The sequence below is a fragment of the Notamacropus eugenii genome, chromosome 2, assembly GCF_028372415.1.
Source record: "Notamacropus eugenii isolate mMacEug1 chromosome 2, mMacEug1.pri_v2, whole genome shotgun sequence".
NCBI classification, from domain to species: domain Eukaryota; kingdom Metazoa; phylum Chordata; class Mammalia; order Diprotodontia; family Macropodidae; genus Notamacropus; species Notamacropus eugenii.
In genome coordinates, this window is record NC_092873.1 from 209,587,070 (window position 1) to 209,613,510 (window position 26,441).

Genomic DNA, 26,441 nt, shown 5'->3' on the forward strand with positions numbered 1-26,441 from the left:
CCAGTTTGAAATGTCCAATGGGCTGTTGATGATGAGGGTTCAGTGTATGGATCTCGGAATCTTCAGAATAGAGATCATCGTCATTAGAATTGATGAGATTCCTTAGTCAAAGAATGTTGAGAGCAAAAAGGGCCCAGGACAGAATATCCAGGAGGAGAGAATAGTCAACAAAAATGTCTAATGTTGCAGAGATGCTGAGGTCAGATGTGAGACTGTAGAGGGTTTGGAAGAGAGTGAAATGAGAGGAAGTGGAGAAACAGTGCAGGTAGCTTTTCTCAAGACTTGAGTTGAGAGGGAAAATGGCTAAGAGATGGTAGAGATTAGACGTCAGGGAAAGAATTAATATATAGAAGGATATTAAAGATTAGAGAGAGAAAGGATAATGATGGGGGAAATCTACCAGAAAAATGAGGAGGGAATGAGATAATGGGTACCTGTAGACAGCTTTGTCTTGGCGAGAAGAGGGGCTACTCTTTATCAGAGACTGGAGTAAAGGAGGAGATTGAGGGGCAAATAAAAGGATAATGCTGCTTTACAGAGTGGATGACAGCTAAAACTCATTAGCCTAAGAAGTATTCTAGATTGAAATTATAAAAATTTTGAAAGGGAATTGATAAATTTCTGTATGATAGAACCATGATAAGTTAAAAGATGCTATGGATGTTTGGATTACTTTACATTCTTTGGAGGTGACATCACACAAAGCAACTCACATCCTTAGTGCCACCATCAGCAAAAATATCAGGGTAGATAGGTGATGCTCTGATTCACTATAGGATTTCCTCGGTTAACATATATCATTCTCAGTACTTTAGCTAAAATAAAAACTCATCTTACTACATATTGTACAGTATGACTTTATCAAGGGAACCCAGAACTTTCCAAATTATAATTTTTTATTGTAAGAGTCATACTTGGGTTCACATTTTATATTTGTGTGTATTTATTTCCTCAGGAGGAAAATGGATATTGTATTTTATTTCTCTGGAATTTGTTTTTTGAGGAAACCACTAATTAATACACTAAGTGCTTATCTGTCTGAAACTATCAGGGAAGGCATTATTCTGGATGCTTGAGTTTCTTTAAGTAGCCAAGAGAAATTTTGTAGGATGAACTGTAATGTTTAACCCTCAAAATATACCATACATAATTTAGCTTTTTCTTCATGGCTCCACATAAACCTTGTTACTATACTGTGCTGTAACTCTAGCTATAGATGTTTCCATAAATGGTATGGGATAGACCTGAATGACCTAATATGTCACTGTACTGTTTAAATAGTGTATTCTAGCTGCTGAATAATATGCCATTTAGTATTCCTTTTTCTGTAGCTTTAGGGGCTGATAAGGTACAAGAAGCCATTTGCTCTGATACTCCCTTCCCCTCTTCCCAGATAGACAGGGAGTTATTTTTGACCTTCAGAGCTGTAGTTTTGAAGTGTTTACTGATGGCCATTTGCAAACTACAGAGCTGCTGTAGTTTCTGTGTCTTAGAAGGCTTCCTTCTCTAGCTTCAGAGTGTCTGCTCCTCCTTGCCGCTGTCACTACTTGTAATCACTCTCACTGACTGCACTACTCATGTGGGCCACTCACTTCTCTCCCTTGTTCTTGTCTTTGTTCCTGGCTCTCATCTCTCCTCTTTTTAGAATCTGCTATTTTCGGATGGTGTTGCTGTTTTTCATTGTTTTCTTCCATCTTCTCTAACTCTACTTTTTCCTTCTTCTCTTTCTTTTTTCTTCCTCACTCCCTTTCTTTGTTCTCTCTCATTTTCTCTCTCATCCTTGCTCCTTTCCCCCATCTCTTTGTGACTTCAGTTTTTAATGAACCATTTTGAGGACTTTTATAAACTGATGAAGAATGAAATGAATAAAACTAGGAGAACATTTTATACAATAGCAACATCTCAGAAACAAATATATTTGAAAGCTGTAAGAATTATGGTCAATACAATTACCATTCCTGATTCTAGAGGACCTATGATAGAACATACTATCTCGTATAGAGAAGTAATTGATTGAAGGGCATAATTATGCCCTTATTATGTATGTATGAGTATATGTATGTATATATACGCTATATATTTTTTACAGCCATTGAGAGCTTGTTTTGCTTAATGATGCATATTTGTTATAAGAACTTTTTTTCTTTTTTTCCCCCTCCTAATGGGGTGAGGGATCAGAGGGAAAGAAAATAGATTTCAGTTAATTAAAAGAAAGAGAGAGGAGGTGGATACTCCAGATGTGAAATGTTGCATGTACTTTCAGATAAAGTTTTATTTAATTGTTTTACTTTGCTACAAGAGATCTCTCATGATGTGGGAGTAATCTGTAAATATTTGTAATGTAAAAACAAAATGCATCAGTTCAAAAGGAATTTCACATGGAAAGCCTGGACTTGTATAGATATGTTTGTTTGTGGCTGTTCAGTTCCATACACATTTAAGTGCCTATTATGTACAAGATGCTGTACTAGGTTCAGCAGATTCAAAAGTAACAAAGAAAAATTTCCTCATCATCAAGGAGCTTACATCCTACTGCTAGAGATCCAGAGATACTTCGTGCCTCTTTACTACTGCTGGCCTTCTTTACTTCCCACTTTTGGGTCATTTTCATTCCTGAGACCCTTGGTGTAAGGTATTTGGGTACCCACTGAAGGCTAATTAAAACACTGACTCTTGGGCCCTTTTCACTTTACTTTGTTTCAGAGTTCTGATTTCTCATTTAACCAAAGCCTCCTTGTCAGTTTCTTTATACAGGTACTGATCAGGCTGAACTCTTGAGCTGGTATTCTCAGAATCTTAGTTGGTCATTGTCTTAATTGCATTAAAGCTTTTTGAGGAATAAAAAAGGGTAAAGCGGAAGTGGGAGTTTTCTTTGTGAAAGTCCTAGTTGTGTGTTATGTCATTGGCACAGGTTTAGTTATATTCAGATGGGTCTGTCATCTTGCTGATATGGGTGTTCCCTCTAACAATCCAAATCGCCATACATCTGTGCCTTTTTATCCTGTTTTACATTTGTCTGTGTTCTGCCATGATTTTCATACCTGGAGTTCTCCTACTGTTCTAAAAGTTTTCCTGGCTTTTATAAATAATCATAATTGTGGAAAAATAATATATATGTATTAAAGATTAGAGGTAATAAAATGTTTGTATAAGTAATGAAAATCATTTTTCATCATTAACCTTAAGCCTCAAAGAAGTTTATTTTTTCAAATTGAACTAGAAATAATTATTTTAACTTGTAATTCTTTTGCTCTCAAGCTTGTGCACTTTACATTTACATGGTGCTTTAGTATTTCCAAAGTGCTTTTCCCATAACAGTCCATTGTGAGGCAGGTATGCGAGTATTATCTGTTTTGCAGATATGGAAACTTAGGCTCTGAAAAGATAAGTCATTACCCTGTGGTCATTCAGCTAGTATGTATGGAGCAGAAGGAGGGGGAGGGAATCAAACTCAACTCTTCTGACCCCGTGTCCATTGTCCTTTTTGCTGTGCTACATATTATGCTTCCCATAATCATGATCATAAACGAGGTTTTAAAAAGCAGTGGCATGGAGTCTGCCTTTGCTGGAATAATAGAAAGCCCATTACATATTAGAAGCAGCATGCATTGAGATTAATGAATTTTTCAGAGTGGGTTAGGCCATTGAAAGTTATTTTTGCTCGGTTTCTGATATAATAGCTAATGAGACCACAGACTTCCTTGTCCAGACTGATCTTATTATTCTGAGTATGTATCTGGATAGCTAATAGGCATCACAAAGAGACTCAAGACCAAAATCATTTCTTGGGGTCTGCTGATGTCTGAAATGACAGGTGGGTTTGTATATATACCATCTGTCAGAGAAGGAGCTTATTGGCACATATGTATGTGGACATGTTTTTCTTCTGGCTTAGGCAAACTGAGTTTTAAAAGGGAATTGATGTCATTTTTCTATAACTTTTATCTATGTAGTTTTTTTCAGTAGGGATAATTTTTAGCAATAAATATATGACCTTGCATTTTCCTGGTTTATTTTCCAGCATTTAATTATGCTTGAAATTCTGTTCGGTAATACAGTAGTTTAGAATCCTTATGCTAACCCAGCTTTTCCACCTTTGCAAAAAGTAAAGCTAGAGACTGTCTTAGTTTACAGTATTTCAGACCGTAAAGGGTGTTTGTTGGGTATTTTTGTCTGTAGGCTTCTTAGTTCAATAATTTTTGACAAAGTGTCCCTTTTTAAATATATATAACTAAAGGCCCTCTTCTTCATTGTCTTTTCCCCTTCCCCCCGTATATTCTCTTGGTGATTTCACTGACTCTTTTAGCTTTACTTATTACCTTTTTGCAGATACTGTTCAAATTCTGTATCTATCTCCACTTCTACTCTTTTCCCAGAGCTTCAGTGTGGCATGACCTACTCTTGAGGAAGCCATGCTGAACCTTTGTGATCACAGTTTCCTTTTTAAGATGTCCACTAACCATTTTTTTGAAAAAGTCTAAAGTTTTGCCAAAAGTAAGGTCAAGCTCAGTGACCTCTAATCTGCAGAATCCATGTTGTTTTCTTTTTTGAAAACGGACAAGTGCCCTTCTCTGATCCCATAGGCTTCTTCCATTCCAAGATCTTTCAAAGATCACAATTCAAATGATCTGCCAGTTGGGCCTTGAAAGAAGAAGTACATTTTAGTCATCTCTCTGATGAAAGACTTAAGATGGACAGTATGAGAATGGAAAACAGACAGTAGTCTATTTTGGCTAAAACACAGAATACATGAATTCAACAATTCAAGTTAACGAGCATTTATTAAGCTACTACCATGTGAAAACACTGTGCTAAATACTGTGGATATGAGGGCAAAAACAGAACCACTCACCCAAAAGGTACATAAGTAAGTGTATCTCTATTTGTTTCTGTGTATCTGTATACAAAAATATATATAACTACACACACACACACACACACACACACACACACACACCTGTATACACAAAATTGTATCTATACAACAAACAACAAATTGTTTTCCTGGTGTAGATTACTTAGTATTGTGTCAGTTTATGTATCTTCCTGTACTTCTCATATTCTCATACATTCTTACAGTGCAGTAATATTCCATTCCATTCATATTCTACATTTTGTTTAACTGTTCCTGTATTGATGGGCATCTACTTTGCTTCTCTTTCTTTGCTACTACAAAAAATAGTGCTATAAAAATTTTAAAACCTAGATTTTGTTATAGTCTTTTTTTAAATTGTGATTTTAACTATCTTGAACAATCACAAACATCTCAAGAAATGAAGGAGGGGGAAGAGGATGAACATGAAACTGTGAACTTCTGTCACATAGGTTTCTTTCTTTTTTTTTTTGTAGTATGTTTAACCAGGTAATAACAAATTGTTCTCCTTTTGCACTTATCCCCTCTGCCCTCTTTGCAGCTTTAAAGATGCTTTATTGAAGCTCTTTCCCCTTTAGTTGTCATTGCCCACCAACCTACCATCTTCTTTCCCACCAAGTAAAAATCCTCCTTTATGACAAATATGTATAACCATGTAATACAAATCAAGGTAGTGGCTGTGTCTGAGGTATAGAATTCTATCAGATTCTTTATCTCTAGCCCTTTACCTAGACTTTTTGGAATTTATTTGTTTAATTTATTGAAGGATATAATGGTTTTCTTGTAAACCTTATCCAAAGACGACCACTTTGAAATCAGGTATACTATGTTATCTCTAAAGATATCTAACAGGGGAAGAAATAGTTTTTAGTGAAGTGGCTTTGGAATAGTTAATTTTGAAGACTTAAGTAGTTTAAAATTTATATTTAAGTACAACTTAACTAAAAATACCCTAGGAACATTTGTTCTTTTTATTTATTTGAATATTATATATTTCTGGTTCAATGAATATCTTATAGTGCTTGTTTCTTTATATACCACAAGTAAGTTTTTTGTTTGAGTTTATGTTCTGTATTATTATTAATACTATTATTTTAAATACTTTAGTCATGAGTTTTGAGAGCAATTAGCATGTGCTAACTTTAATACTACTTTAGTAAAGTAGTATAGGTTATGGTGGGATTGTGTAAAATAAGTACAGCAGAATAATCTCTATTTTTCAGTGTGGGGCACACACGTTCCTAAGCTTATTTGAATGGCTTTATTTTTTTCAGATACATGGAGGAGATAGTACCTCGCCATCCCTGCCTGAAACTCATTAGCAACTGTGAGCAGAGGCTTTCTAGTCATACAGCAAGGCGTTTGATAACAATGGAAAAGGTGAAAGACTTTGAGGTAAATTGGTCTAGTCATTTTAGAAGAAATTTAGATTTTTATTTTGAAGTCCTATTGTTTCCTTTTTTTCATGCCTTAGTCATCTTTCCTTAAACATACTCTTCCCCCATTCAACCCTCCCTTATAACAGAGAAAGACATTGAAATAAAACCTGCTGATACAACCGTTTCTGATAGAGCATGCTACATGACATGTCAGGAGGAAAGGGTGTTTCCTACCCCCAGGTGTAGGAGTGGCCGTTTAGTTAAGCAGAATTCAGATGCCATTTGGTTTGGTTTTTTATTAACTTTATTTTAGTCAGTGTGAGTAGTATTCTCTTGCTCCTGTTTACTTTGCTCTGTATAAGTTTGTACAAGCTCTCCTTTGTTTCTTTGAATTCCTCATATTAGCCATTTCTCATGTTGCAATTCCAATATCACAATTTGTCCAGCCATTTTCCAGTGGATGGATACTCATATAGTTTCTAGTCTTTTACTACCATAAACAATGCTGCTTTAAGTATTTTGGTGTATATGACACCTTTCCCTCTATTTTGGTCTCTTTGTGAATTTAAGTAGTGGAACCATTGGGTCATAGAAGTCTTAATAGTCACTTTTCTCACATATTTACAAGTTGTTTTTCAGAAAGGTTGAATCATTTCAGTTTCACTAGTAAGAATATTGACTTGCCTGCCTCTCCATACCCCTTTCAACATTAATTTGTTGATTAGTTATTTTTCAGTCATGTGGGGCTCTTTGTGACTCCTTTTGGGATTTGCTTGGCAGAGATGCTGGAGTAGTTTGCCATTTCCATCTCCAGCTCGTGTTACAGATCAGAAAACTGAGGTAAACAGGGTTAAGTGATTTGACCAGGGTCACACAGCTAGGTCACATTTGAACTCAGGAAGATAAGTCTTCCTGGCTCCAGGCTTGATGCTCTATCCACTGTACAATCTAGCTGCCCTATTCAACATTGATTATTTTTGTCTTTTTGTGATTTATGCCACATTGGGGGTTGTGAGATGAAATGTCAGAATTCTTTTAATTTTAATTTCTCTTACTAGTTGTTGGGAATATTCTCATGATTTTTGATAATTTGCGATTCTTTTGGAAACTTCATATATTTTTATTAGTTAGCTGTTAGGGAATGACTTTGTGCTTAGTTTTGATAAAAGTATTATGGGATGCTAAGAAATATGTACATAATTTTCTCATCTAGATCATGATATAAATGTGTGTATGTATGTAGTTTCTGGGGGCATATTTAAAAAGAGAAGAAGAATGTATAAATTTAGAAATAATAGAATGAAGATAAAGTAATATCTCCATGTGTAAATATACCCAGAGCCAGGCCTAATGGAGCATAAATTTTCTTTTTTGAAAAATTTATTTTTATTCTGAAGTTAACACTAGATATATTTACATCTACACAGTATCACAATGGAAGAGGATTGTAAATGAAACTGTGAATCTGTAGTATGTAAAGTTTGTTTATCTTTTAAAATTTATAATATAGTAAGCATGTAACTTTCAAAGTTGTCCTGGTTGTCAGTGATTTTTTTCTGGTCTTCTGTTCTCTTTCATTAATTTAAAAAAATGTGCGTCATCAATTCTGTTTTCTTTCCCTTATTTTTCTTTCTTTATTTTGGCTACCATATCCCTAGATCCTTTCTCCCTCTCAGTTCTCACTGTCATAGCTGGGTGGAGGGATCTCCTTATAACAGATATGTCGTTAAGCAAAGCAAATTCAGCAAGCATTTACTGAATGCCTACAATGTGCCCAAAATGTACAACTTTATTCTGCATCCTGAGTCCATCACCTTTCTTGTAGCTAGCTTTATCATTAGTCCTGTGTTAGTCATTGCATTCCTCAGAGATTTTATGCCTTCCAAAGTTTTTTTTTCTTTACAGTATTATTTTCTATAAACTGCTCTTCTGTTTCTGCTCTTCTATAAACTGATCTTGCTTTGCATCATCTCATAGAAGTCCTTCTATGTTTCCTTGAAACTCTCCCTTTTAAATTTTATTATAGTGCATTAATATTCTATTTTCTTCATATGCCATAACCGTTAGGCCTTTAAAAGCTAATTTTTCCAAAAGTACATTCAGCTTAGTGGTTTCTCTCCTCCCTTAAGTCAGCACTTGGTTCTTGCAATTAATTAGTTTTGCTTACACTAATTTGATCCTAGTGTTAACCTATAGAGTTACTCTCATGCTTTGTTTTCCTTTCCTATCCCAAGTTATTTGGGTATGTTTAAATTGTTATTAGCTTTTCTTCCTTTTTAATGTACGTATGTGTATATATGTATGTGTGTGTGTGGCATGTATATATACATATATACATATATTTTTTTATATATATATACATACATATATATATCTTTTTGTCTTTATCTGGCTATCTATCTACCCATCTTCTAGCTCAGATGATGAAATTAACTGAATTCTCTTTGTTTTACTCTCACCCTTGAGCTATCCTCTTAACCTGAACACTAATTTGTGATGCTCTTTTTTAAGAACTGTTAATATACTTCTACTCTCCCTAATTCTTTAACCTTTTAGGCTATTCAGAAACCTAGTCTTCCATTAATTGGTACACACATAAATGATTTGTTCATCCTATATAACTCATTCAAGGAAGGGCTTTTAAAGGAGAAAGGCTTTATTTTCCTATGTGTCAGTCATCTCTTAATGATCAGCCTACTCTTCCTTTCTGTATTTTATTGTTTGTTTAGTTTGTTTTTTGAGGGACCTTTTTCTGATGAACCTCAACCTTTAAGATTTTAATTCATGAGAGGGACGCTGTGGTGTGGTGGGAGATATTCTATTTCCTGAGTCATAGAGCCTGATCCTGTTCCATGACTATGTTCATAGGTTGCCCGTCCCTAACAGATGACTTTCAAAGTCATTTTTTGAGACATGAAATAATAAAAACCCAATTTATTGGTTTTATTACTTTATTACTTTTTTTTGTCTCCCAAAATATTATTTGGTTTGATCACTTACTTTATTAGCTGTATTTGACTTCAAGTGACTTTTAATGTCAAAAGTTAATGTTTGTTGTCATTAAGCACATTCAGAAGAATGTGATGCCGTTTCTAAGGCGATTCCAATCAAGGATTTCCTCCCAAAGTGTTTTAAGCAGTGGTGGCATCACTGGAACAAGCAGATCCTCTCCTTTGGTGATTATGTTGAAGAGGGCAACATCATTTAGATGTATCAGTTTGGCATATTTGATTTGTTTTGTAGCAATCTTCCCACTAGGATTGTGCTGGAAGTAAAACAAATGAACATTTGGGAACATTACAAATTGTCCCTTAACTCTGGATGATGATGGCTATTTGAAACATTGTTCCAAAGAAATGGAAAGTGAGACATAACAGGAATAATTTATAGGACTTTTTCAAGCTTAGTTGACCAGCAAAATAAGCCCATAATTTCTACTTTTATGGCAGAAATAAGATCCGTTGTGGACCTTTTACCTTTGTATTCCCTTCTGGAGTTTAATTTATTTCAATACATTTCATTCTCTTTCTAAAGTTATAGTCTCCCTTTAGGCAAATTCATTTGGGACTAAAAAGAAAAGATAGGGATAAAGTTGAGGTATCTTTTAAATTGTTCTTTTTAAACTGCATACCAAAGATGGAAAGAGAAGCTTTCCATGGTACTTTATAGGCATTCATGTTAGTGTTAATAATTGGCTAGCTGCTTCATGCTTTTTTTCCAGGGAGCATCCTGTAGCTGTTCCTTGTTACATCATCTTTGCTTTCTAAGAATTGAATGTCATGCTTTATTATTGCCTCATTTAGAGTCTTCTACAACTCATTATGAGTATTCTTTAGTTTGTTATGTTAAGTAATGGTGCTTAGTTGGAAATGTATTGCTTCATTTTTACCTTCACTTTATTAAGAGGAATGTATGTAACTGTTGTTAAGGTCCTAGTCCCTTATAATACAAGAGGTGACATAAAACTGTTAAACAGTTCTCATTTCTCTAACAAATTTCACTTGTGCTTGTCCAGCTCTGTTGACTTTGGCTACAGAATACCATTAATTATAAATTTTTATACTTTTGTATATTTTTCTCTCCATTTCTGAGTTGTAATATGTTAGACGTGCTTAACATCAATATAACTTGAGTGTGTTTGTTATGTTGATATAAATTGTTTCTTTTACCCTTTTGAAATTTCTGTTTTTAAATTTGAAAAGACTAGTATTGAAACTGGTAGTTGATGAAAATGTGAACCATAAAAAATGTATTTGTGATATGTCATTGGATGGACTATTTAAACTTGACCACTAGGTCTCAGTAGTAAAAAGTGTTTTCTTGATAACCCAGATGAACTCAATAAATGTTCATTACAGAGCCAAAAACATATTGAGCAATCTGTTCTTCACCAGTGATGTATGTCTTAATGGTAAATTAATAATGTATCTATCTTCTCACATCTTCTCCCACTAAAGATCTACTAAGATAGTCACTACAAAAATATTCTTGTAAGTGACTTTGGGGATTGTTGATCTAGTTTCTGATTTTATTTTTTTCATATGCTCATATTCTTTTAAAATTATATTTAAATTTTTTCAGTCAGCAAGATTCTTTCTTCCCACCCTTCTACCCCAATCCTCCTCTTCCCAGTTGAGAACAAAAGAAAAAGTAAAACCCCTATTACAAACATGGATAGTCTAGCAAAAAGTACATTTCATTAGCCTTCTCAAATCCTGGTTATTCAATACACTGATCACATCTTAATTCTTTTAAAGTTGTTTGTCTTTATCATATTGTTGTCATTGTATAAATTTGTTTTCTAAATTATATTACATTTTTTTCAGTATAGTTACCTTACTTCCCTCTACTAGATTGCGAACTCTTTATGAGCAAGGCCCAACTGCAGTTAGAGTTCAAAGACTTGAGTTTAACATTAAATTGTATCACTATGATCAAATCACTATTCTGAACCTCAGGGTTCCTTCTTTGGAAAATGAGAGTAATACTTTGTCCTGGAGAAACCACTTTTTAAAACATAAAACTTAAAGCTCTATGTAAATATGTTTGTCTCAGGGGCACAATGAAATTCATAGTTAGCTCTTACTGGATGTTAAGGAATTTTGTTCTCAATAGCCTCAGGTTATTTATGTTTTTGTTTTTGAAAAACCAGTGCCCTTATTGTTCCATGCTGGAGTTAAAGTGCTATTCATTTTGTTTTAATAACTGTTGATTAGCACTTATTTTATGTAGTCTTCACCATTCACAATTAGTATGAGGAAAATGTTGAAACCCTGCGAGTTTGCTTAGCATATATCAAAGTAGTAGTCTCAGTTATATTTCAGTAAATTTAAGAAAGTTACTAAGAGGTAAACATTTATATTCTTTGTACTATGCCAATTCTAATTTTAAAACATTCTGTTCATTAAAAGCATAGTTCAACAAGGATTTATTTCTTTAAAATTGCTTAAGCATCTTTATTTTTTATAAATATTTTTAACTGTATCCCAGCAAAATATTATATGTATATTGTACGGGATATTGTGATTATTCTCACAGAGTTCAGAGGCTCTAATGAAGAAAAGAATGTGGACATAGGGACAAGGCAAAAGTTATTAATTTCTCTGTTTTGGATTTATTGAGAAGAAGACTCTTGTAAACGGAATGAATGATGAGAAGATTGTAATAAATCAGAGTGGAATGTGGCCAAAAATGAGAGATTTTGCTCTAGAGAAAGGGATCCTATTTTAAAACTGTGGAGAAAGAACTGTCCAGATTGTAACAATTATTTGGACATGGGAGAAAAGAGAGGAATCAAGGATGACCTTGAGGTTACTTGTTTGCAAGATGGTGGTATCCCCAGAGACAGAGATGACTTAAGAATGTCTTGGAGGGTAATAAATTAAACCTTATGATGATGAGTTTATAGTTAATATTACATATTAGAGAGATGTACAATTTCCTTGGGAAATATTTGCCTAGGAGAAATATATTTGTGATATATGTGTGATATTTGTGAAATGTATATGTGATATATGTCACATAGATATAGGTGAATGTAGTTTATATTCCTTTGCATTGGTTTATAAACTCTGATTTCTGCTCAAACCAAGGACAAGTATGATAACTTTTTATTTTCCTAATGATCAGTTTGTTTTTCCTTTGTGTTACTTAGATCCCAGTATATATGGCATAATTTGGTTATTCAGTCTTATTTATAGGATCATTTGTTTCTCTGAAGGGAAATATAGGGTCCCTCATTATGAATAATATTCTCTTCCACTTAAAGAGCCTTCATGGGCCAGTGATGGTAGAATCCTAGGTATCAGTCTGTCTTATAGTATGATGAAACAGAAATGGAAGTGAGTTTTGAACAAGGAAAATGGAAGAGCTATATGTAGTATCATGATTGCAGATGTGGAGGTGAATTCCAGTTCTATTTACAAATATTTATAATCCTATAGTCAACAGTGCTCTAAGCTGAAATAGAAATACTTATTCCATTGCATAATTACTTGATTAATGTTTTCTTTGTGTTGTAGCCTTTTCTGTTGTTCTTTAATTCAGTATTTAATTTAGAGTAGTCTTCCTAGCATTTTTCTTAAATCAAATATGGACCATCACAGTACTCCTACAAAACCCCCAACCATACAAATCCATTATCATTCTAATTTCTGTTTATAATACTTTGTTTCTATTGGTATGTATAGGCATTTTCTAAAATTCATATGGATTGTCAGTATTTCCAATTTCTTGAAATCTATTAATATATCTGACCTACAATATATATACTGTTTTTTGTTGGTTTGAAGTGAAGGTAAGCAAGACATTTTCTTTGATATACTTAAACTTTAGTCCTAGCAAGTGCATTAAGTTAGTAATAAACTCTTACCTGGTGCTTTTTCAGGCCTCAAGTTTAACTCTTGAATTTTTACATAAAGCTATAGATGTCTGAGTAGGGTGCCCCTATGGTACATTAAGGAGTGTAGAACCTTTTGTTAGAAATGTATTAAGTCTCATTCTGAACCTCTTCAGAGAAGCAGCTTGATGTAATGTAAAGGATAGAGAGGCCCAGGTTTCAATACCTTGGGTAAGTCGCAGAACTTTTTACAGTCTCAATTCTTTGATCAGTAAAATTAAGACAATACCTGAAGTATCTCAATTTCATCGTGAATGAACCTTAAAATATAGAACTATGAGATGTCATTGTTACAGTTGATTACTATAGTTGATGCTAAGAGTCCTGGGTGTTAAAGTTTAATATTTTGTTGGGAATATTGCTTAAGGTTTAGAATTTTAGGACTGAGGATGTTAAAAAAATTCCATAAAAGGTGTAAGTACAGGTGAGAGTAATTGAGAAAAGAACTTTTGAAGAGAACAGATTTGCAAATATATAAGCATTAGACTTACTGAATAAAGATTTCCAATCTCACCTTATGACATTCAGGTTCTCATTAAGATTAATGTTGGGAGTTTCTATTTACCACTATTGGGTGCCAGACTTTTGACCTGCTTGTCCTTGGTTTGGAAATTGCTTAGTGCTGTTTATAGTTGTATAACTTCAGCACAAGTGGTTTCTATAGCTACTGTCCAGTACCAGATGTCGAACAGTGGGAAGCTTTGATAAGGGTAGCAGGATTTTTAAACAAAAGCCGGACGTGGGTAATTACCCTGAAGCTGAACTGAGGCCCACTGAATTCAGCCACATCATTTATGTTTCTTTTCTCTATTAATTTAAAAAAGAAAAACTACCTGCTGCTTTCCTTGTCCTCCGCTCTCTTCCTCATCTTTTTTCCCCTTGTTGCTCTCACTTTAATATTTCTCTAAGAATATCACATACCTCTAGTCTCCATTGTAATTAAAGAGTCTTTTCTTAATGTTAGCTGACAAAATTCGGTAAATGTTACATTAGGTGGTTTTCCCTTTGCTGTTAGCATCACTGGCTTTCACTTATCACAAGATGCTTCATAAGCCATTTGTATTCAGAAGTTTGCAGTGGAAACTTTTATATAAACTGCTGTCACTTAGGAAAATATAAATGACCTGAAGTTTATGCCAATGATGTGGAAGAAATCATTATCTCATTATCAAGGAGTGACAACGAATAAAGAAGTAACTTTAACCTGACCCATAAATAAAATAAGTCACTTGGTTTCCTCTAGTATCATTATAGATTTACTTAGGTTGGCATCATTGAGTTTTTTGATTGTCCATGTCCCAAATGACACTTTTTTGGGACAATTACCTGTTCTCTACAAATAGCCATATTATCTTTGGGAATTGTCACTAATGTTATGATTATGTGGCAAAATTAACAAACATCATTGTTTTTTGCTTTTGTGGTAGAGAACTTACTAGAAAGATGGGATTTTAACTTCAGTGAGGATTATATTGGATAAATAGTTTCAAATGCTAATTACATAAAGCAAACTAAATTGATACAGCAATTTACCATCTAAGAATTTTCAGTATTTAACAACTAAATGTTGTGTAAGTATATTTCATTCTCACACCATGAGATGAATCTTAAAGTAGAGGCAGTTTCTTCATGAAGTTTATAGTTTGATAAAAGACAAGGCAGTTTATACACAGGCTAAATTAGATGATGCTATTAAAAAATTGCACTTTTAACAGTTTTCAGCAATCACTTATCAAGTGCCTAGGCACAGAGAAATACAGTAATGAAATGGTATATAGTTCTTACTTCAAGGTATTTATTGTCTAATAGGAATAGTACTAAGATAAATATGAAGATAATTGTCATGCAGGATAAATATCAAAGGAATGTTGGAGAGATGTGAATAGAATGGATTTATGAGAGATTTGAGGAAGGGGAGATTACTTCTAAGCAGGGGGAGATCAAAGAAGTCCTTGTGAAGGAGATGGTAATGGGAGAAGGTATGTGTGTGTGTGTGTGTGGGTGTGTGGGGTATGTGGGTGAGTGTGGGTGTGTGAAGGTGTGGGGGTGGGGATGTGGGGGGTATGTGTGGATGTGTTAGGCTTTTAAAGGTATCAAGTTGAGGAATGTCAGAATGGGATTGGAGAATAATGAGTAGTTTGGCTAGATCATAGAGTTTATGACTAGGATTAATCTGTGACAAGCCTGGAAGGTAAGTTGTAGCCCAACTGTGGAGGGACTTGGATTGCAGGACAAAATCAGGAGGCAGTGAATATCCATTTAATTTTTTTTTTTTTTTTTAAGTATGAGAGTGACATGGTTAAATGTTTGTATTAAGGTATTACTCTAGTGGTGGCTAGAAGAATAGATTGAAGAGGGGAAGGCCCATGTTAAAGGGATCAGTTGGGAACCTATTGCAGTAGTTTAGACTAGAAGTAACATGCACTTTAACCCAGTTTGGTTACATTATGAGCCTAAAGGATGCATTAGATTTTGTTACTGTCCAGGGTATTACTGTCCTCCTAGTTACCTAGACTCACAAGATGTTATTCTTGTCTCCTTATTTTCTCCCCTTCCACATATCCAATCCATAGTCAATTCCATACTTTTTTTTCTTAAGCTCCCCCAACTCCTTCCTGTACCTCAATGACTTTCTCACTTCACCTACCCTCTTCTTACTGGTAAGTATAACTTCTACTTGTGCCTTGACACCTTTCCTCCCAAACTATCCCCAGTCCCCTCTAGGACCTTGCTTCGTTAGTCATCCCCTGTCTCAACCATTTTTAGTCTCTCTTGGCCTCTCTGTCTCTGATTACAAAAATACTCAGATCAGTTCATCTTACAAGAAAACTTTCCTTGACCTGGTAACATCTCATCTTTCTTCTCTATTGCCAAACTACTTGAATATAATGAAGACTTAATAAAAGGCTTCAGTATGTTCTTGTGACTTAGTGTGACGACACATAGTATTTGGGGAGTAGGAATGGAAGAAGCTCTTAGCCAGAAGGTAACATTTAAGGGTTTATGATAACATACTGTTGAGATGACCTGCTTTTGATTTAAGACTCTGTGGGTAGGGAAGTGATTTGGATGAGGCCCTAGGTGCCTTGCTTGTCAAATTTGCAGATTTCTTGAATCTAGAAGATTTAGCTAGGATGTTGAATGACAAAAATCAGGATCCAAAAAGTTGTTAATAGGCCAGAACATTGGACTAAATTACAGAAGGTGGGATTTAATAGGAATAGATGGAAAGTGTTACACCTAAGTTCAGAAAGTTAACTTTACAAGTATAGGATAGGAAAATATAGCTAGATAATGGTTTCTGAAAAAAGAAACTGGGGAAAGAGGAAGATTAATGACCTATAGCCTCAGTAGTGATACATAGCAGTACCCAAAGCTCCGTAAGTAGACTTTGAGAGGCATGGTGTCCAGGAAAAGGAATGGAACGATTTCACTATGGTTAAACTACATCTGGAGTATTATATTCAGTTCTAGGTGCCACATTTTGGAAAGGACATAAGTTTGATTGTGACTAAGATGGTAAGAGTATTGGAATCCATACCATAAAACAGGGATTATTGACCTGGGGTCTGGCAGCTTTTTAAGAAAGTATTTTGATCATCAAATGTGATTGTTTCTTTTGCCATCCTATGTATTTTACATATTTGAAAACATCATTCTGAGGAATCCATAGGCTTCACCAAATTGCCAGAGAGGTGCATTGTATAAAAAAGGAAAAAAGAGACCTATTATAAGAGGATTGGTTGAAGGAACTGGGCTTATCTAGCCTGGAGTAAAGAAGATTTAGAGAGAGTAGAAGGGAGACATGAAAACAGTCTTAAAGTATTTAAAGGACTGTTATGTGGAATAGGGATTTTTTTTGTTTTGGCCCCAGATTACAAAACTAGAAGCAAGGGAATGAAAGTTGGTATGGCAGATTTTAGGTTTGTTGTAAGGGAAAAAATTTCCTAGCAATGATTGCTGTTTAAAAATTGAATTCATTACTTCGGTAGTCAATGTATTCCCTGTCATTGAAATTCTCCAAGTAGAGGATGAATGATGATTTGTCTGTGGTGAGGCACAAGGAATTCAGTCAGGTATAGATTGGACCAGAGAACCTCCTTGGTATCTTCCAGCTTTTAGTTTCTTGATGCCAAAATGTTGATCATAGTCTGAGAAAATGGAGAAGGATCAAGAGATAGGTGGTTATGATGAGAATGATTAGATGGCTTAGGAGTGATGGTGTGGGAGAAGTGGAAGGACAAGATTATGGTTTTAGAGGGACCTTTATGAATTGAAGTTCTTTGAGGTAGAACTCTTCCAAGTAATGGTGACTTATAAAGCATGACCATCCTTCTGTGACTGAAAGAAGAGTTGCATGGGCTTCCCAGGATGAGGGTTACTGTTTGATGGTGGCAGGACAAGAGTCTAAAATGGCAGTGGAGAATAAGGAGGATAATGAGATTACTGACCCCAACCAGTTTATGGAGTGAGTTGGTGTAAGGAGGAATGAAACAAGGAGTGGTCAGTTATGGGGAAAGTGCTGAAGGCCTGTGAGGTCCTTAGGAAAAAAGTCAGGTTTAATTTAATGCAAACAGGTTGCATTATAAAAGGAGGAGACTGAGAAGTGGAGTCTTTCTATTTGAATGGATATTCCCAAGGGATCCAGTAGATGTGAGGTCATAAGGAAGTAAGTACTAGGGAAACTTAGGGCTAAGTTAGATAGGAACTGGTGTATGGGGGGACTAGATTTTATAAAACTATTGTGTATTCCTCATAGCACCTAGTGTCTTGTACATAGGATATACTCACTTGTTGCTTGCGTGATTAAAGAATACCACTTGTTTATGGAAAATAGTGTAGATATAGCCAGTAGCTACAGAGTCCAGAATTTCCTATTTTGTAATTCACTTAATTTCAGTATTATAATATCAAAATTAATAGAGATCTCCAACTTTTTCAACCAGTGACTCTGGTAATTTAACTTCACTTTTTTCTAATGGACAACAGCAAGGTGGGAGAGTCATCATACTGTTAAAAATTATAGAAACACCTTTGTTTCTCTGAGGGCTAGGTGATAAGAGGGGTTGTTGGATAATAGATTTTAGGAACAAATATGATTAAAAAAGGGTTATTTGGATTTATTCTCTGGGTTCTCTTGCTCTAGATCCCCCTGCCCCAAGACCTATCTCTAACTCCCAGAAGTTTCTGATCCTCAGGTTGAGAAAAGCATCTGTATACTCATCCTTAAGCAATAACCAATTAATTTCAGTAGCCCTGGGTTAAGTGCCTATTTTGATTGTACATACACAAAATATTCAATGAGTTTTTTTTATTTTGGCATTTATGAGCCTTTATGTTAATATTTATTAAATCGTGGAGTGACTTCTTATGCTTTGGGAATTAAGGTCAGTTGTTTTTAATACCTTTTATCCTTTATTTTGGACATCCAATTTTATTTTTTGATGGATAGTCAGGTATATAAACAGTTAAGGATTCATTTGTATATAAGGTCCATTCTTTGCTCTTGTTTTAAAGTGAATTTTTCAGTTCTTGTTTGGTCACAGATGGAGATTAGCAGAAATCTCTTGCAATTTCTGTATTTGTATATTTAAGAAATGAGTTGGTATTAATAATGGCTATTCCTTCCACTGGGGAAAAGATTGTTTGGATCATCTTTATGATGGATAGCTACATAGTCAGATATCTAACAGCAGTGAGACCCAAGAGCTCCTGACCCTTAGCTCTCAGGCACCAGGATATGTGGTCACTTCTGGTTTAAATTGTTATTGTAACCTGTGGTGTTAAGGGAGCATAAAGAAGGATTCTCCGATCTTAGTCAGCAGAGGGCAGTGGTACACATAGAAGTATTGGAATTCCATTTCTGCTTTAGGGATAGTGCTTCCGTTCTCTATATGGATTATGTTTGGAATTAGCAATCTTGATGGTGCAGCAAATTGACTTGGTGGGGACATTGTGTTAACAGGATCCTGTCTAAAAGTTTAGGTCTAAGATTTTTTGCTATTTAGTAGATTTTAAATCCTATTTTATTTTGAAAACCCCACCAGTCTTTTGTTTGGAAAAATTAGTCACATACTCACAGGCTTTAGAGTTTAGAGGTCATCTACTCCAGCACTCTTACTTTACAGATGAGCAAACTAAGACCTAGAGACATGAAATGATTTACCTAGATCAGGCTCAAAGTCTAGCTGTCTTTACAGGACAATATTTAGCAGTTAATTTGTATAAATTGGAATTGAATATTATTCAGTTGTGTTGTTTTTATAGACTCTGAAGTGACTTATTTCCCGTATGTGAAATTACCTACCAATTTGCAAGATTAAGATACTTTCATTTCCATTATGGAGTTATTGTACTGAGCATAATTTTTCTTTTAGAAGCATTTATTTTAGTCATAATTTGTCTAATTCATCACCTTTGTTCATAACTTTGGAATTGTATGGATTCTTCCCATTCTCTTACTCATACCCAGTCAGATTCTCTCAAGAACTTTGATTTGACTGTGCAACATGGGAGACACTGGCACAGGACCGCTCAGCATGGTGTGCCCACATCAGAAAGGGTGCTGTGCTTTATGAGCAAAGCAGAATTGAGACAGCACAAAGTAAACGGAGGAAATACAGATTTGGGATATCCAACCCAAATATTCACACGGACTATCTGTACCCAACCTGTGGCAGAGCATTCTGAGCTCATATTGGTTTGATCAGCCACAGTTGGACACACTGAAATTTCACTTTATCATGGTGATGTCATTTTGGTCCTCTTCGAAGATGAAGGACAACAACCAACTAACCCCGTCAGATGCCAACTCTTATTGATTTCTTGACTACCACACGTTAATCCCCTTCTGTCTATTCCCACTGTTCTATCCTAGTAAAAACCCTCATTGCCACATGTTCTAACTATTTTATGTGGCCCCAACAGATTTTCTTGCCTCTCTGCTCTCCCTTTTCTCCTCTCCCAGTCTTTCTTATGCAATTTTTCTTATGCCAGAAACCTTTCTTATGCAAGATTTTATTATGCCATGTCTCTTCAAAAATCTTCAGTGGTTCTCTGTCATCTAAAGAGTAAAGTTTCCTTTTTTTTTTTTTTTTTTTTTTTGGTCTGGCATTACACGCCGTCCACAATCTAGGACCAGACTACATTTACAGATTTAGTTCATGTTGCTTCCCTCTAAATATTCTCTGTTGCCAAACTTGACTAGTTTTTAATCTCATGAATATACATTATATTCTACTGCCTCCATGCCTTTTATCATACTGTTTACTATGCCTGAAGTGCTTTCAGTGTCTCCCTTTACCGGTTAAATTCCTACCCATTCTTTAAAGTTCATTTCAAATGTTGGCTCCTCTAAGAATGATCTGGTGAACCCCTCCTACCAATCATAGCATTTATCTTATACTTTTCTGATGCATTTTATCATGTAACAAGTATGACAGTTTTCTGTTTGTGTCTTATCCTCTTTGACCTCTTCCTTGTCAGCTTTATTTTTTTTTCAGGATGGGGTGGGATTAATTTCAGGAATTGCCAGTGTGGAAACTCCTTCCACCAAATGCAACTTAGCATCTAGTCTGCAGTTGTGGGTATACAGGTGTGTTTAGGATATGAACCCCTATCTTTTTTAATCTATCCATTATTTCATATTGCTTCTGTGTTCTGAGAATAGAGCTTAGTTCAACAACTTGTCCTTCTTGGTTCTCAGCCCTACTCTTTTCATCTAGTACTTAAAAGATCCAGGTGTGAAACAACAAATCAGGGCAGATGTAATCTTTTTCCATATCCTTTCCTTTCTTAGTAGTCTTTAGTTTTCTGGGTGTCTTTATTTTCCCTCCATTTTTCTTTTTCACTGAAAATTGGTGACTCTAAGGAAAAAGAAGCTACTTTGAGTGAAGGCTTGGTAATATTGAGATAGTATCATAGTTCAGGCTTGTTAGGTAGTTTCATGAACATTAAAGAAATTGGAGAACCAAGATACAGAGTCCAAGCAAATAGTAATCCTGATTCAAGGAGAAACAGATAGGAATTTGTGTAGTTTGAAGGTCTTCCTTCTCTTTAAAGAAAACACTTTTGTCTTGGAGATGTTTAACTGATGAGAATTGAAACAAAGCCACTGACATACTTGGTCAGAGTGGACTGGGAATGTGAATAGAGAAAAGTCATTGAAGGTGTTGAAAGATATGTAGAGTTGAGTATCAACATCTTAAGTGTTTACTCTGGCATTAACAAAAGATAAGAGTAGATGGAGAGGAGCAGAAGACTGAGAATTGTATTTATCTGAAGTGAGGCACTATAAATTCTTACTGTCATAAATAGTTTCGTGTGTGTGTGTGTGTGTGTGTGTGTGTTGAAGTCAGGAGATATGGGTTAACTTCGCCAGGGATTAGTTTTCTCATCTGAAAAATGGGGATAACAACATTGTCCACCTCACAGCATTGTTATTAAGAGAAAAAACTCTGTAAACCTTGGAGGGCCATGTAAATATTAAGAGTTTATAAGCTATTCATATAGACTGGCACGCATATATAATGGGCTGTTGCCATTTACATGTGACTTAATGGTTTTTCCTGTCTTGTCCAGCAATACCCCTCCCCCTTCTCTGTCCTGTCAGTATAAACCATATTACATCATGTTCTAGTGTACAAATTTTAAGACATTGTAAGGAGATCTTGGGATATAAACTATACATAAGATTCAAGTTATAATGTGTAATTTTATGTTGCTTTTGTGTTTTCAGAGGCTTCCCTATTTCAAGTTTAGTCACTGGTTCCTCTAACATCCATGACCTTTGAAATTCACCTTGTTTGAAGGATCACATTATTTCCTTTAGGCACATTTTTAGCCCTGAAAGAATATTTTTTGTTTTTGTTAAAGACCCATCTCTTTAGATTCAGGTAGAAAATGTCCAATTTGTAGTCAGTCAGCTGGTGCATTATGGTGGTCTTGGCTTACAGAAATTCCTTGACTAGACTTTGTTCTGGGTACTCCTGTATCATCAAATATGATAAGCCTTTACACTTTTATTATTAATTGTCTTTTAAAGTACTTGTCAGTAGTGATAATCTTAAATAACACATTCTCAGGGAAGAAATCTACTTTCTACAAAGTTGACCTGGATGCAAGGGAAAATTTTCCATCTCTTTAGTAGTGGATCAGTGGCAGCAGTGGATGAGAAAAATGGGTCAGTAGCTCTTTCTCTTATTCAATTTAAGTCACTTGAGAGTTAGGGAGATACTACTTGGGTTCCTTACTTCCCCAATGGAGTTATATCTGCCTGGTACATAAGAGATGAAGAGAAGAGTTATAGAGAAGAGGGATTGTCATTTGTCTCCATTTGTATCCCTATTCCTTAGCACAGTGCCTGGCACATAGTAGATGCTTTAAAATTGTACTGATTGTCAGCTGAAGCAAGGCATCTTAGAAAATCGTTATATGGAAGGTAGTTTGCCATAGTGAATAGTGTTAAAGTTGGAGCCAGGAAGATCTAGGTTTGAATCTTACATCAGATATTTACTAGCTATATGATTCTAAGCAAGTCATATAATCTCTTTCAGTCTCATTTTTCTCATCAGCAAAATGGGGATAATAATAGCTCCTAGGTAATAGGGTTATTGTGAAAATCAAATGAGATCATATATCTAAAGCTCTTTGTGAAACATGAACTTCTATATAAATGCTACCCTTTATTATTATTATCTTAGGACACTTTCCATATTTTGTATATTACATCCGTATTTGACAAGTATTTTGCAACCACAGAGTGTATGGTTGGCATGAATCCTTTTATACATACTGGCTTTGTTACCCTGGACAAGTCATTTGACCTCTCATTGTTTTAGACAACTTTCTAAGACAATAAATTACAGAAAAAGATACCAATCTGCATTGACAGGGGGAGTTTCCAAAACCAGTGAAATCACGGGACCCCAGGTTCCTACCCATACGATCGTATTTATGATTCAGTTTTGCCTTCCAGTTTTGAGGTGACTCCATGCAGGTCCAACTGCCATACTTCTCATCCACCCCATCCCCCCCTACCTCCTTTGTACCTCAATTGGTCCTATTTATTTTGGTGAGAAGAAAAAAATAAGAAAAAATATTTTTGTAGTGAGTGTCCACCAAGTAGCTAGGAACAAACTCATCCTTCTTGGATTGTGTATTCCCAGAAGTTGTTGGCTCTTTGCTATTTTCATTATGCTGTTATATTGTTGACTGAATTATTCTTTGGTGTTCATTAGAAAATTTGATAAACTTCTAGGACACATGTACACTGTGTTATCTTAAAATTCAAGTAGCTGTCTGTTTATGCTTAATGCAATAGTAAAGCTACACATATCTATGAAATATTTGATGTACAATTTGGATTATTTAGTTGTGACTAAAATGATTCCTAGGAAAACATATGGGCTAGTAGTATAAAAAATGAAATTTCATATTAGCTAAAGCTTCTGGGTATTTATAAACTGTAGCAATGAAGTAGGAGAAAAATATTAATTTCTCATGAAATAAGCAGAAATAGGAAAACATTCTGACAACTGATATATTCCAGATGTATTTGTAGCTACCATTTTGATATTAAAATTAAGGATGCAGAGGTTAGGTTTCTGCTTCCTAGCTGATTTTCTCTATCTGTATGAAAAACACATTAATTCATTTACATATCCACATAAATCTGTCTAAGTAGGTAGTAAGACCCTTTTTCTAAGTGGATCCTAACCCCTTGGCCCCCATTTTTATATAGTTGGTAAGTAGATTTATGTAAGAGCAGGTCTAGTTGAGAAGTAGTTGAATTAGCAGCATTGTTCGCTGTCAGGTATAGATTATCTCATCCTGGGCAGCTAGGTTGCACAGTGAATAGAGTGCTAGGCTTGGAGTCAGGAAGAATCATCTTCCTGAGTTCAAATCTGACTTCAGACACTTACTAGTTGTATGACCTTGGGTAAACCTTATTGGCCTCAGTTTCCTCATCCATAAAATGAGTTGGATAAGGAAATGGCAAACTACTCCAGTATTTCTGCTGTGAAAACCCCAGATGGGGTCACACAGAGTCAGATACAACTAAGTGATTCAAACTGGCGTATCATTTCTCAGTAGTCTAGCGTAATTTAAAAATGGTACTCGCTACAGTAGTGTCTCACCCACTTTAATGTCTGGGTATGGGGGGTCAACCAAAAGTGTCATTTACTTGTTGGATATTATACCAGTGCAACCCTTTGTGACCATTCATCCCTGCTTTCATCTTTTTTTACTTTGCATCCCTAGTGTCTGGCACATAATGGGCACTTGATAAATTCTTATTGATTGACTGATTTGTGCAGAAGCCCTCTCAGGACACATATTTTATTCATATTCATGTTTTGAAAATAATATTCTGTAATGAGAGAATAACTAAAAGACAAAGAGTTTGCTTAATAGAGTTTTTGCTATGTTATATATAAGCAGTTTAATGAACAGTATTTTTTTCTCTCTCTTCCCACCCCCCAGGACCAGGACCAATATTCTCACCTCTTAGATAATCAGTTTCTGCCATACAAAGGTCTTAATTCATTTCGTGAAAAGTATTTTAGTGGGGTAACAAAAAGAATTGCCAAGGAAGAAAAATGCAGCCAGGAGTGAAAATTAAGTTTACAACAAATGAACTAAGAATGAAGATTGGGGTTTGAAGAGAAAAGACATCTGGTTATTCATGGATGATCCAGAGAACATGTACTGTTTTAAACTTTTTTTAAAATAGAAAAACAAAATAAATACGGCAAAGTAAATTGAGCAATTCTTTTGAAAGTGGGCTTGTTTATAGTAGATTTTTTTGTACGTGTTTTGCAAACCTTATTTAATTTATATTTGTATTTTCAAGTGTTAATGAAGATTGACTTTAAAGATTTATTTTTTTATCATTAACTTACAAAAAGAAGTGGTTCTATTAGTATTTTAGTATTTGGTATTTGGGGTCTCCTGTACATTTTAAAACCTGTTGGAGGTGATCAAGAATTATTTCTTTAGTAGATTTGTCTAGCTGTTTTAATTTTTATTTGTAACAAATATTCATTGCAACCAATAAAACTTATGCAGCTTCTTAAACATGTAACACATTCAGTGTTTTTTGGTTATTTTCTTTCTTTGTGATGTTTTTGTGATAGTGATAATAAAAACCCTAGGACCTGTTACCACTGAGAAGGCCTGCACACTGTCTGAAGCCTGTTCACATCTGAAGCTCATCTGTACCTTGGATTCGCTCTTGCATTCCTAAACCTTGACTTTGGGTAAAGACAACTGCCCACAACTGGAGCACAGTAACAGCAACGACAACCAGAATGCCGTAATCGTCCCCTAATGGTATTAAGTCTAATCAGTGCTCTTTGAAATTGAAGCTTTATTTTTCTTGAAGGGAAAACTTTGCTGAATCCACATTGTGTCATGAAAGTATCTCATTGGGAAACCACTAACCCCATTAATTCAGGATGTTAATGGCTTTCCTTGCCTTTGGTGGTCAACTGTACCTCCGCAGGGTGGTAGTAAAATGGAGTCTTTCAATTCATCCAGATGCTGGTGGATTTAAAAGGTTTGTTGTTTGTTTGTTTGTTTAATGTTACCTTTGGTAATTGTGGTCGCCCATTAGTGGGTCCATGATCATTACCTTCCAAAGACCAGTGTGATCCATGCAAAAGGCTCCCCTGCTTCGGTGGAGTCTTCTTTTCGTTCTCTTCTGCTATGGTTCTGAATCTCAGCAGGAAGGTCTCAGAAATTTCAGTGATTGTTTTGTTTGGGCTTCTGGATGTGATTTGTGGTACACTAGGGGAAAATCTAAAAGTATCCAACAGTGATTTATTTTCAGTATTTCTGTTATAAATTGCTGTATTTTATTTTTAAAAAATTTGGAGGTTGTTTGGGAGTAAATTCGAATTTTTATAACGGGCAAATTTTGGAATGAGAGATTTGAGTGTTGTGATTTTTTTCCCCTCTTGCAAACAAAAATTAGTCTTAGTGTAAAAATTTACAGCATTTTAAAATGAATTTTAACTTGGTCACCATTTAAAACAACTGCAAAATAAAAAGCCACATAACTTATAAATGGACTTCAGATTCCAAATTATCCTTTTAATTGAGCTAATTATTAAAATTAGTAATTTAAAAGTCTATTAAACTTTGAGTCTGCAGAAGCTCAATGGAATTTATTTGGAGTTTTTGTCAGCGAGACCACCCTTAAACTCCTAATTTGTCACCAGCTTGGGAATCAGTCGTTGGAATACATAATTTATCCTATTATATATTTTGTAATATTTTATAGCAGTTA

General features: G+C 35.0%; 1 protein-coding gene across 6 annotated transcripts in view; it reads left to right on the forward strand.

Annotated features, from left to right (window-relative positions):
- Positions 1-25,235, forward strand: part of TRMT11 (tRNA methyltransferase 11 homolog) — a 61,102-nt gene extending 35,867 nt beyond the window's left edge. For 5 of the 6 annotated variants that reach the window (XM_072643231.1, XM_072643233.1, XM_072643234.1 and 2 more), the window contains 2 exons: positions 6,148-6,268; positions 24,635-25,235. In XM_072643231.1, coding sequence (XP_072499332.1) covers positions 6,148-6,268; positions 24,635-24,766 — 253 coding nt within the window. In that variant the 3' untranslated portion in view covers positions 24,767-25,235. Of the gene's footprint in view, positions 1-6,147; positions 6,269-22,233; positions 22,332-24,634 lie in introns of all 6 variants that reach the window. The other variant, XM_072643232.1, reaches the window with a different exon arrangement.
- The last annotated feature ends 1,206 nt before the right edge of the window (positions 25,236-26,441 follow it).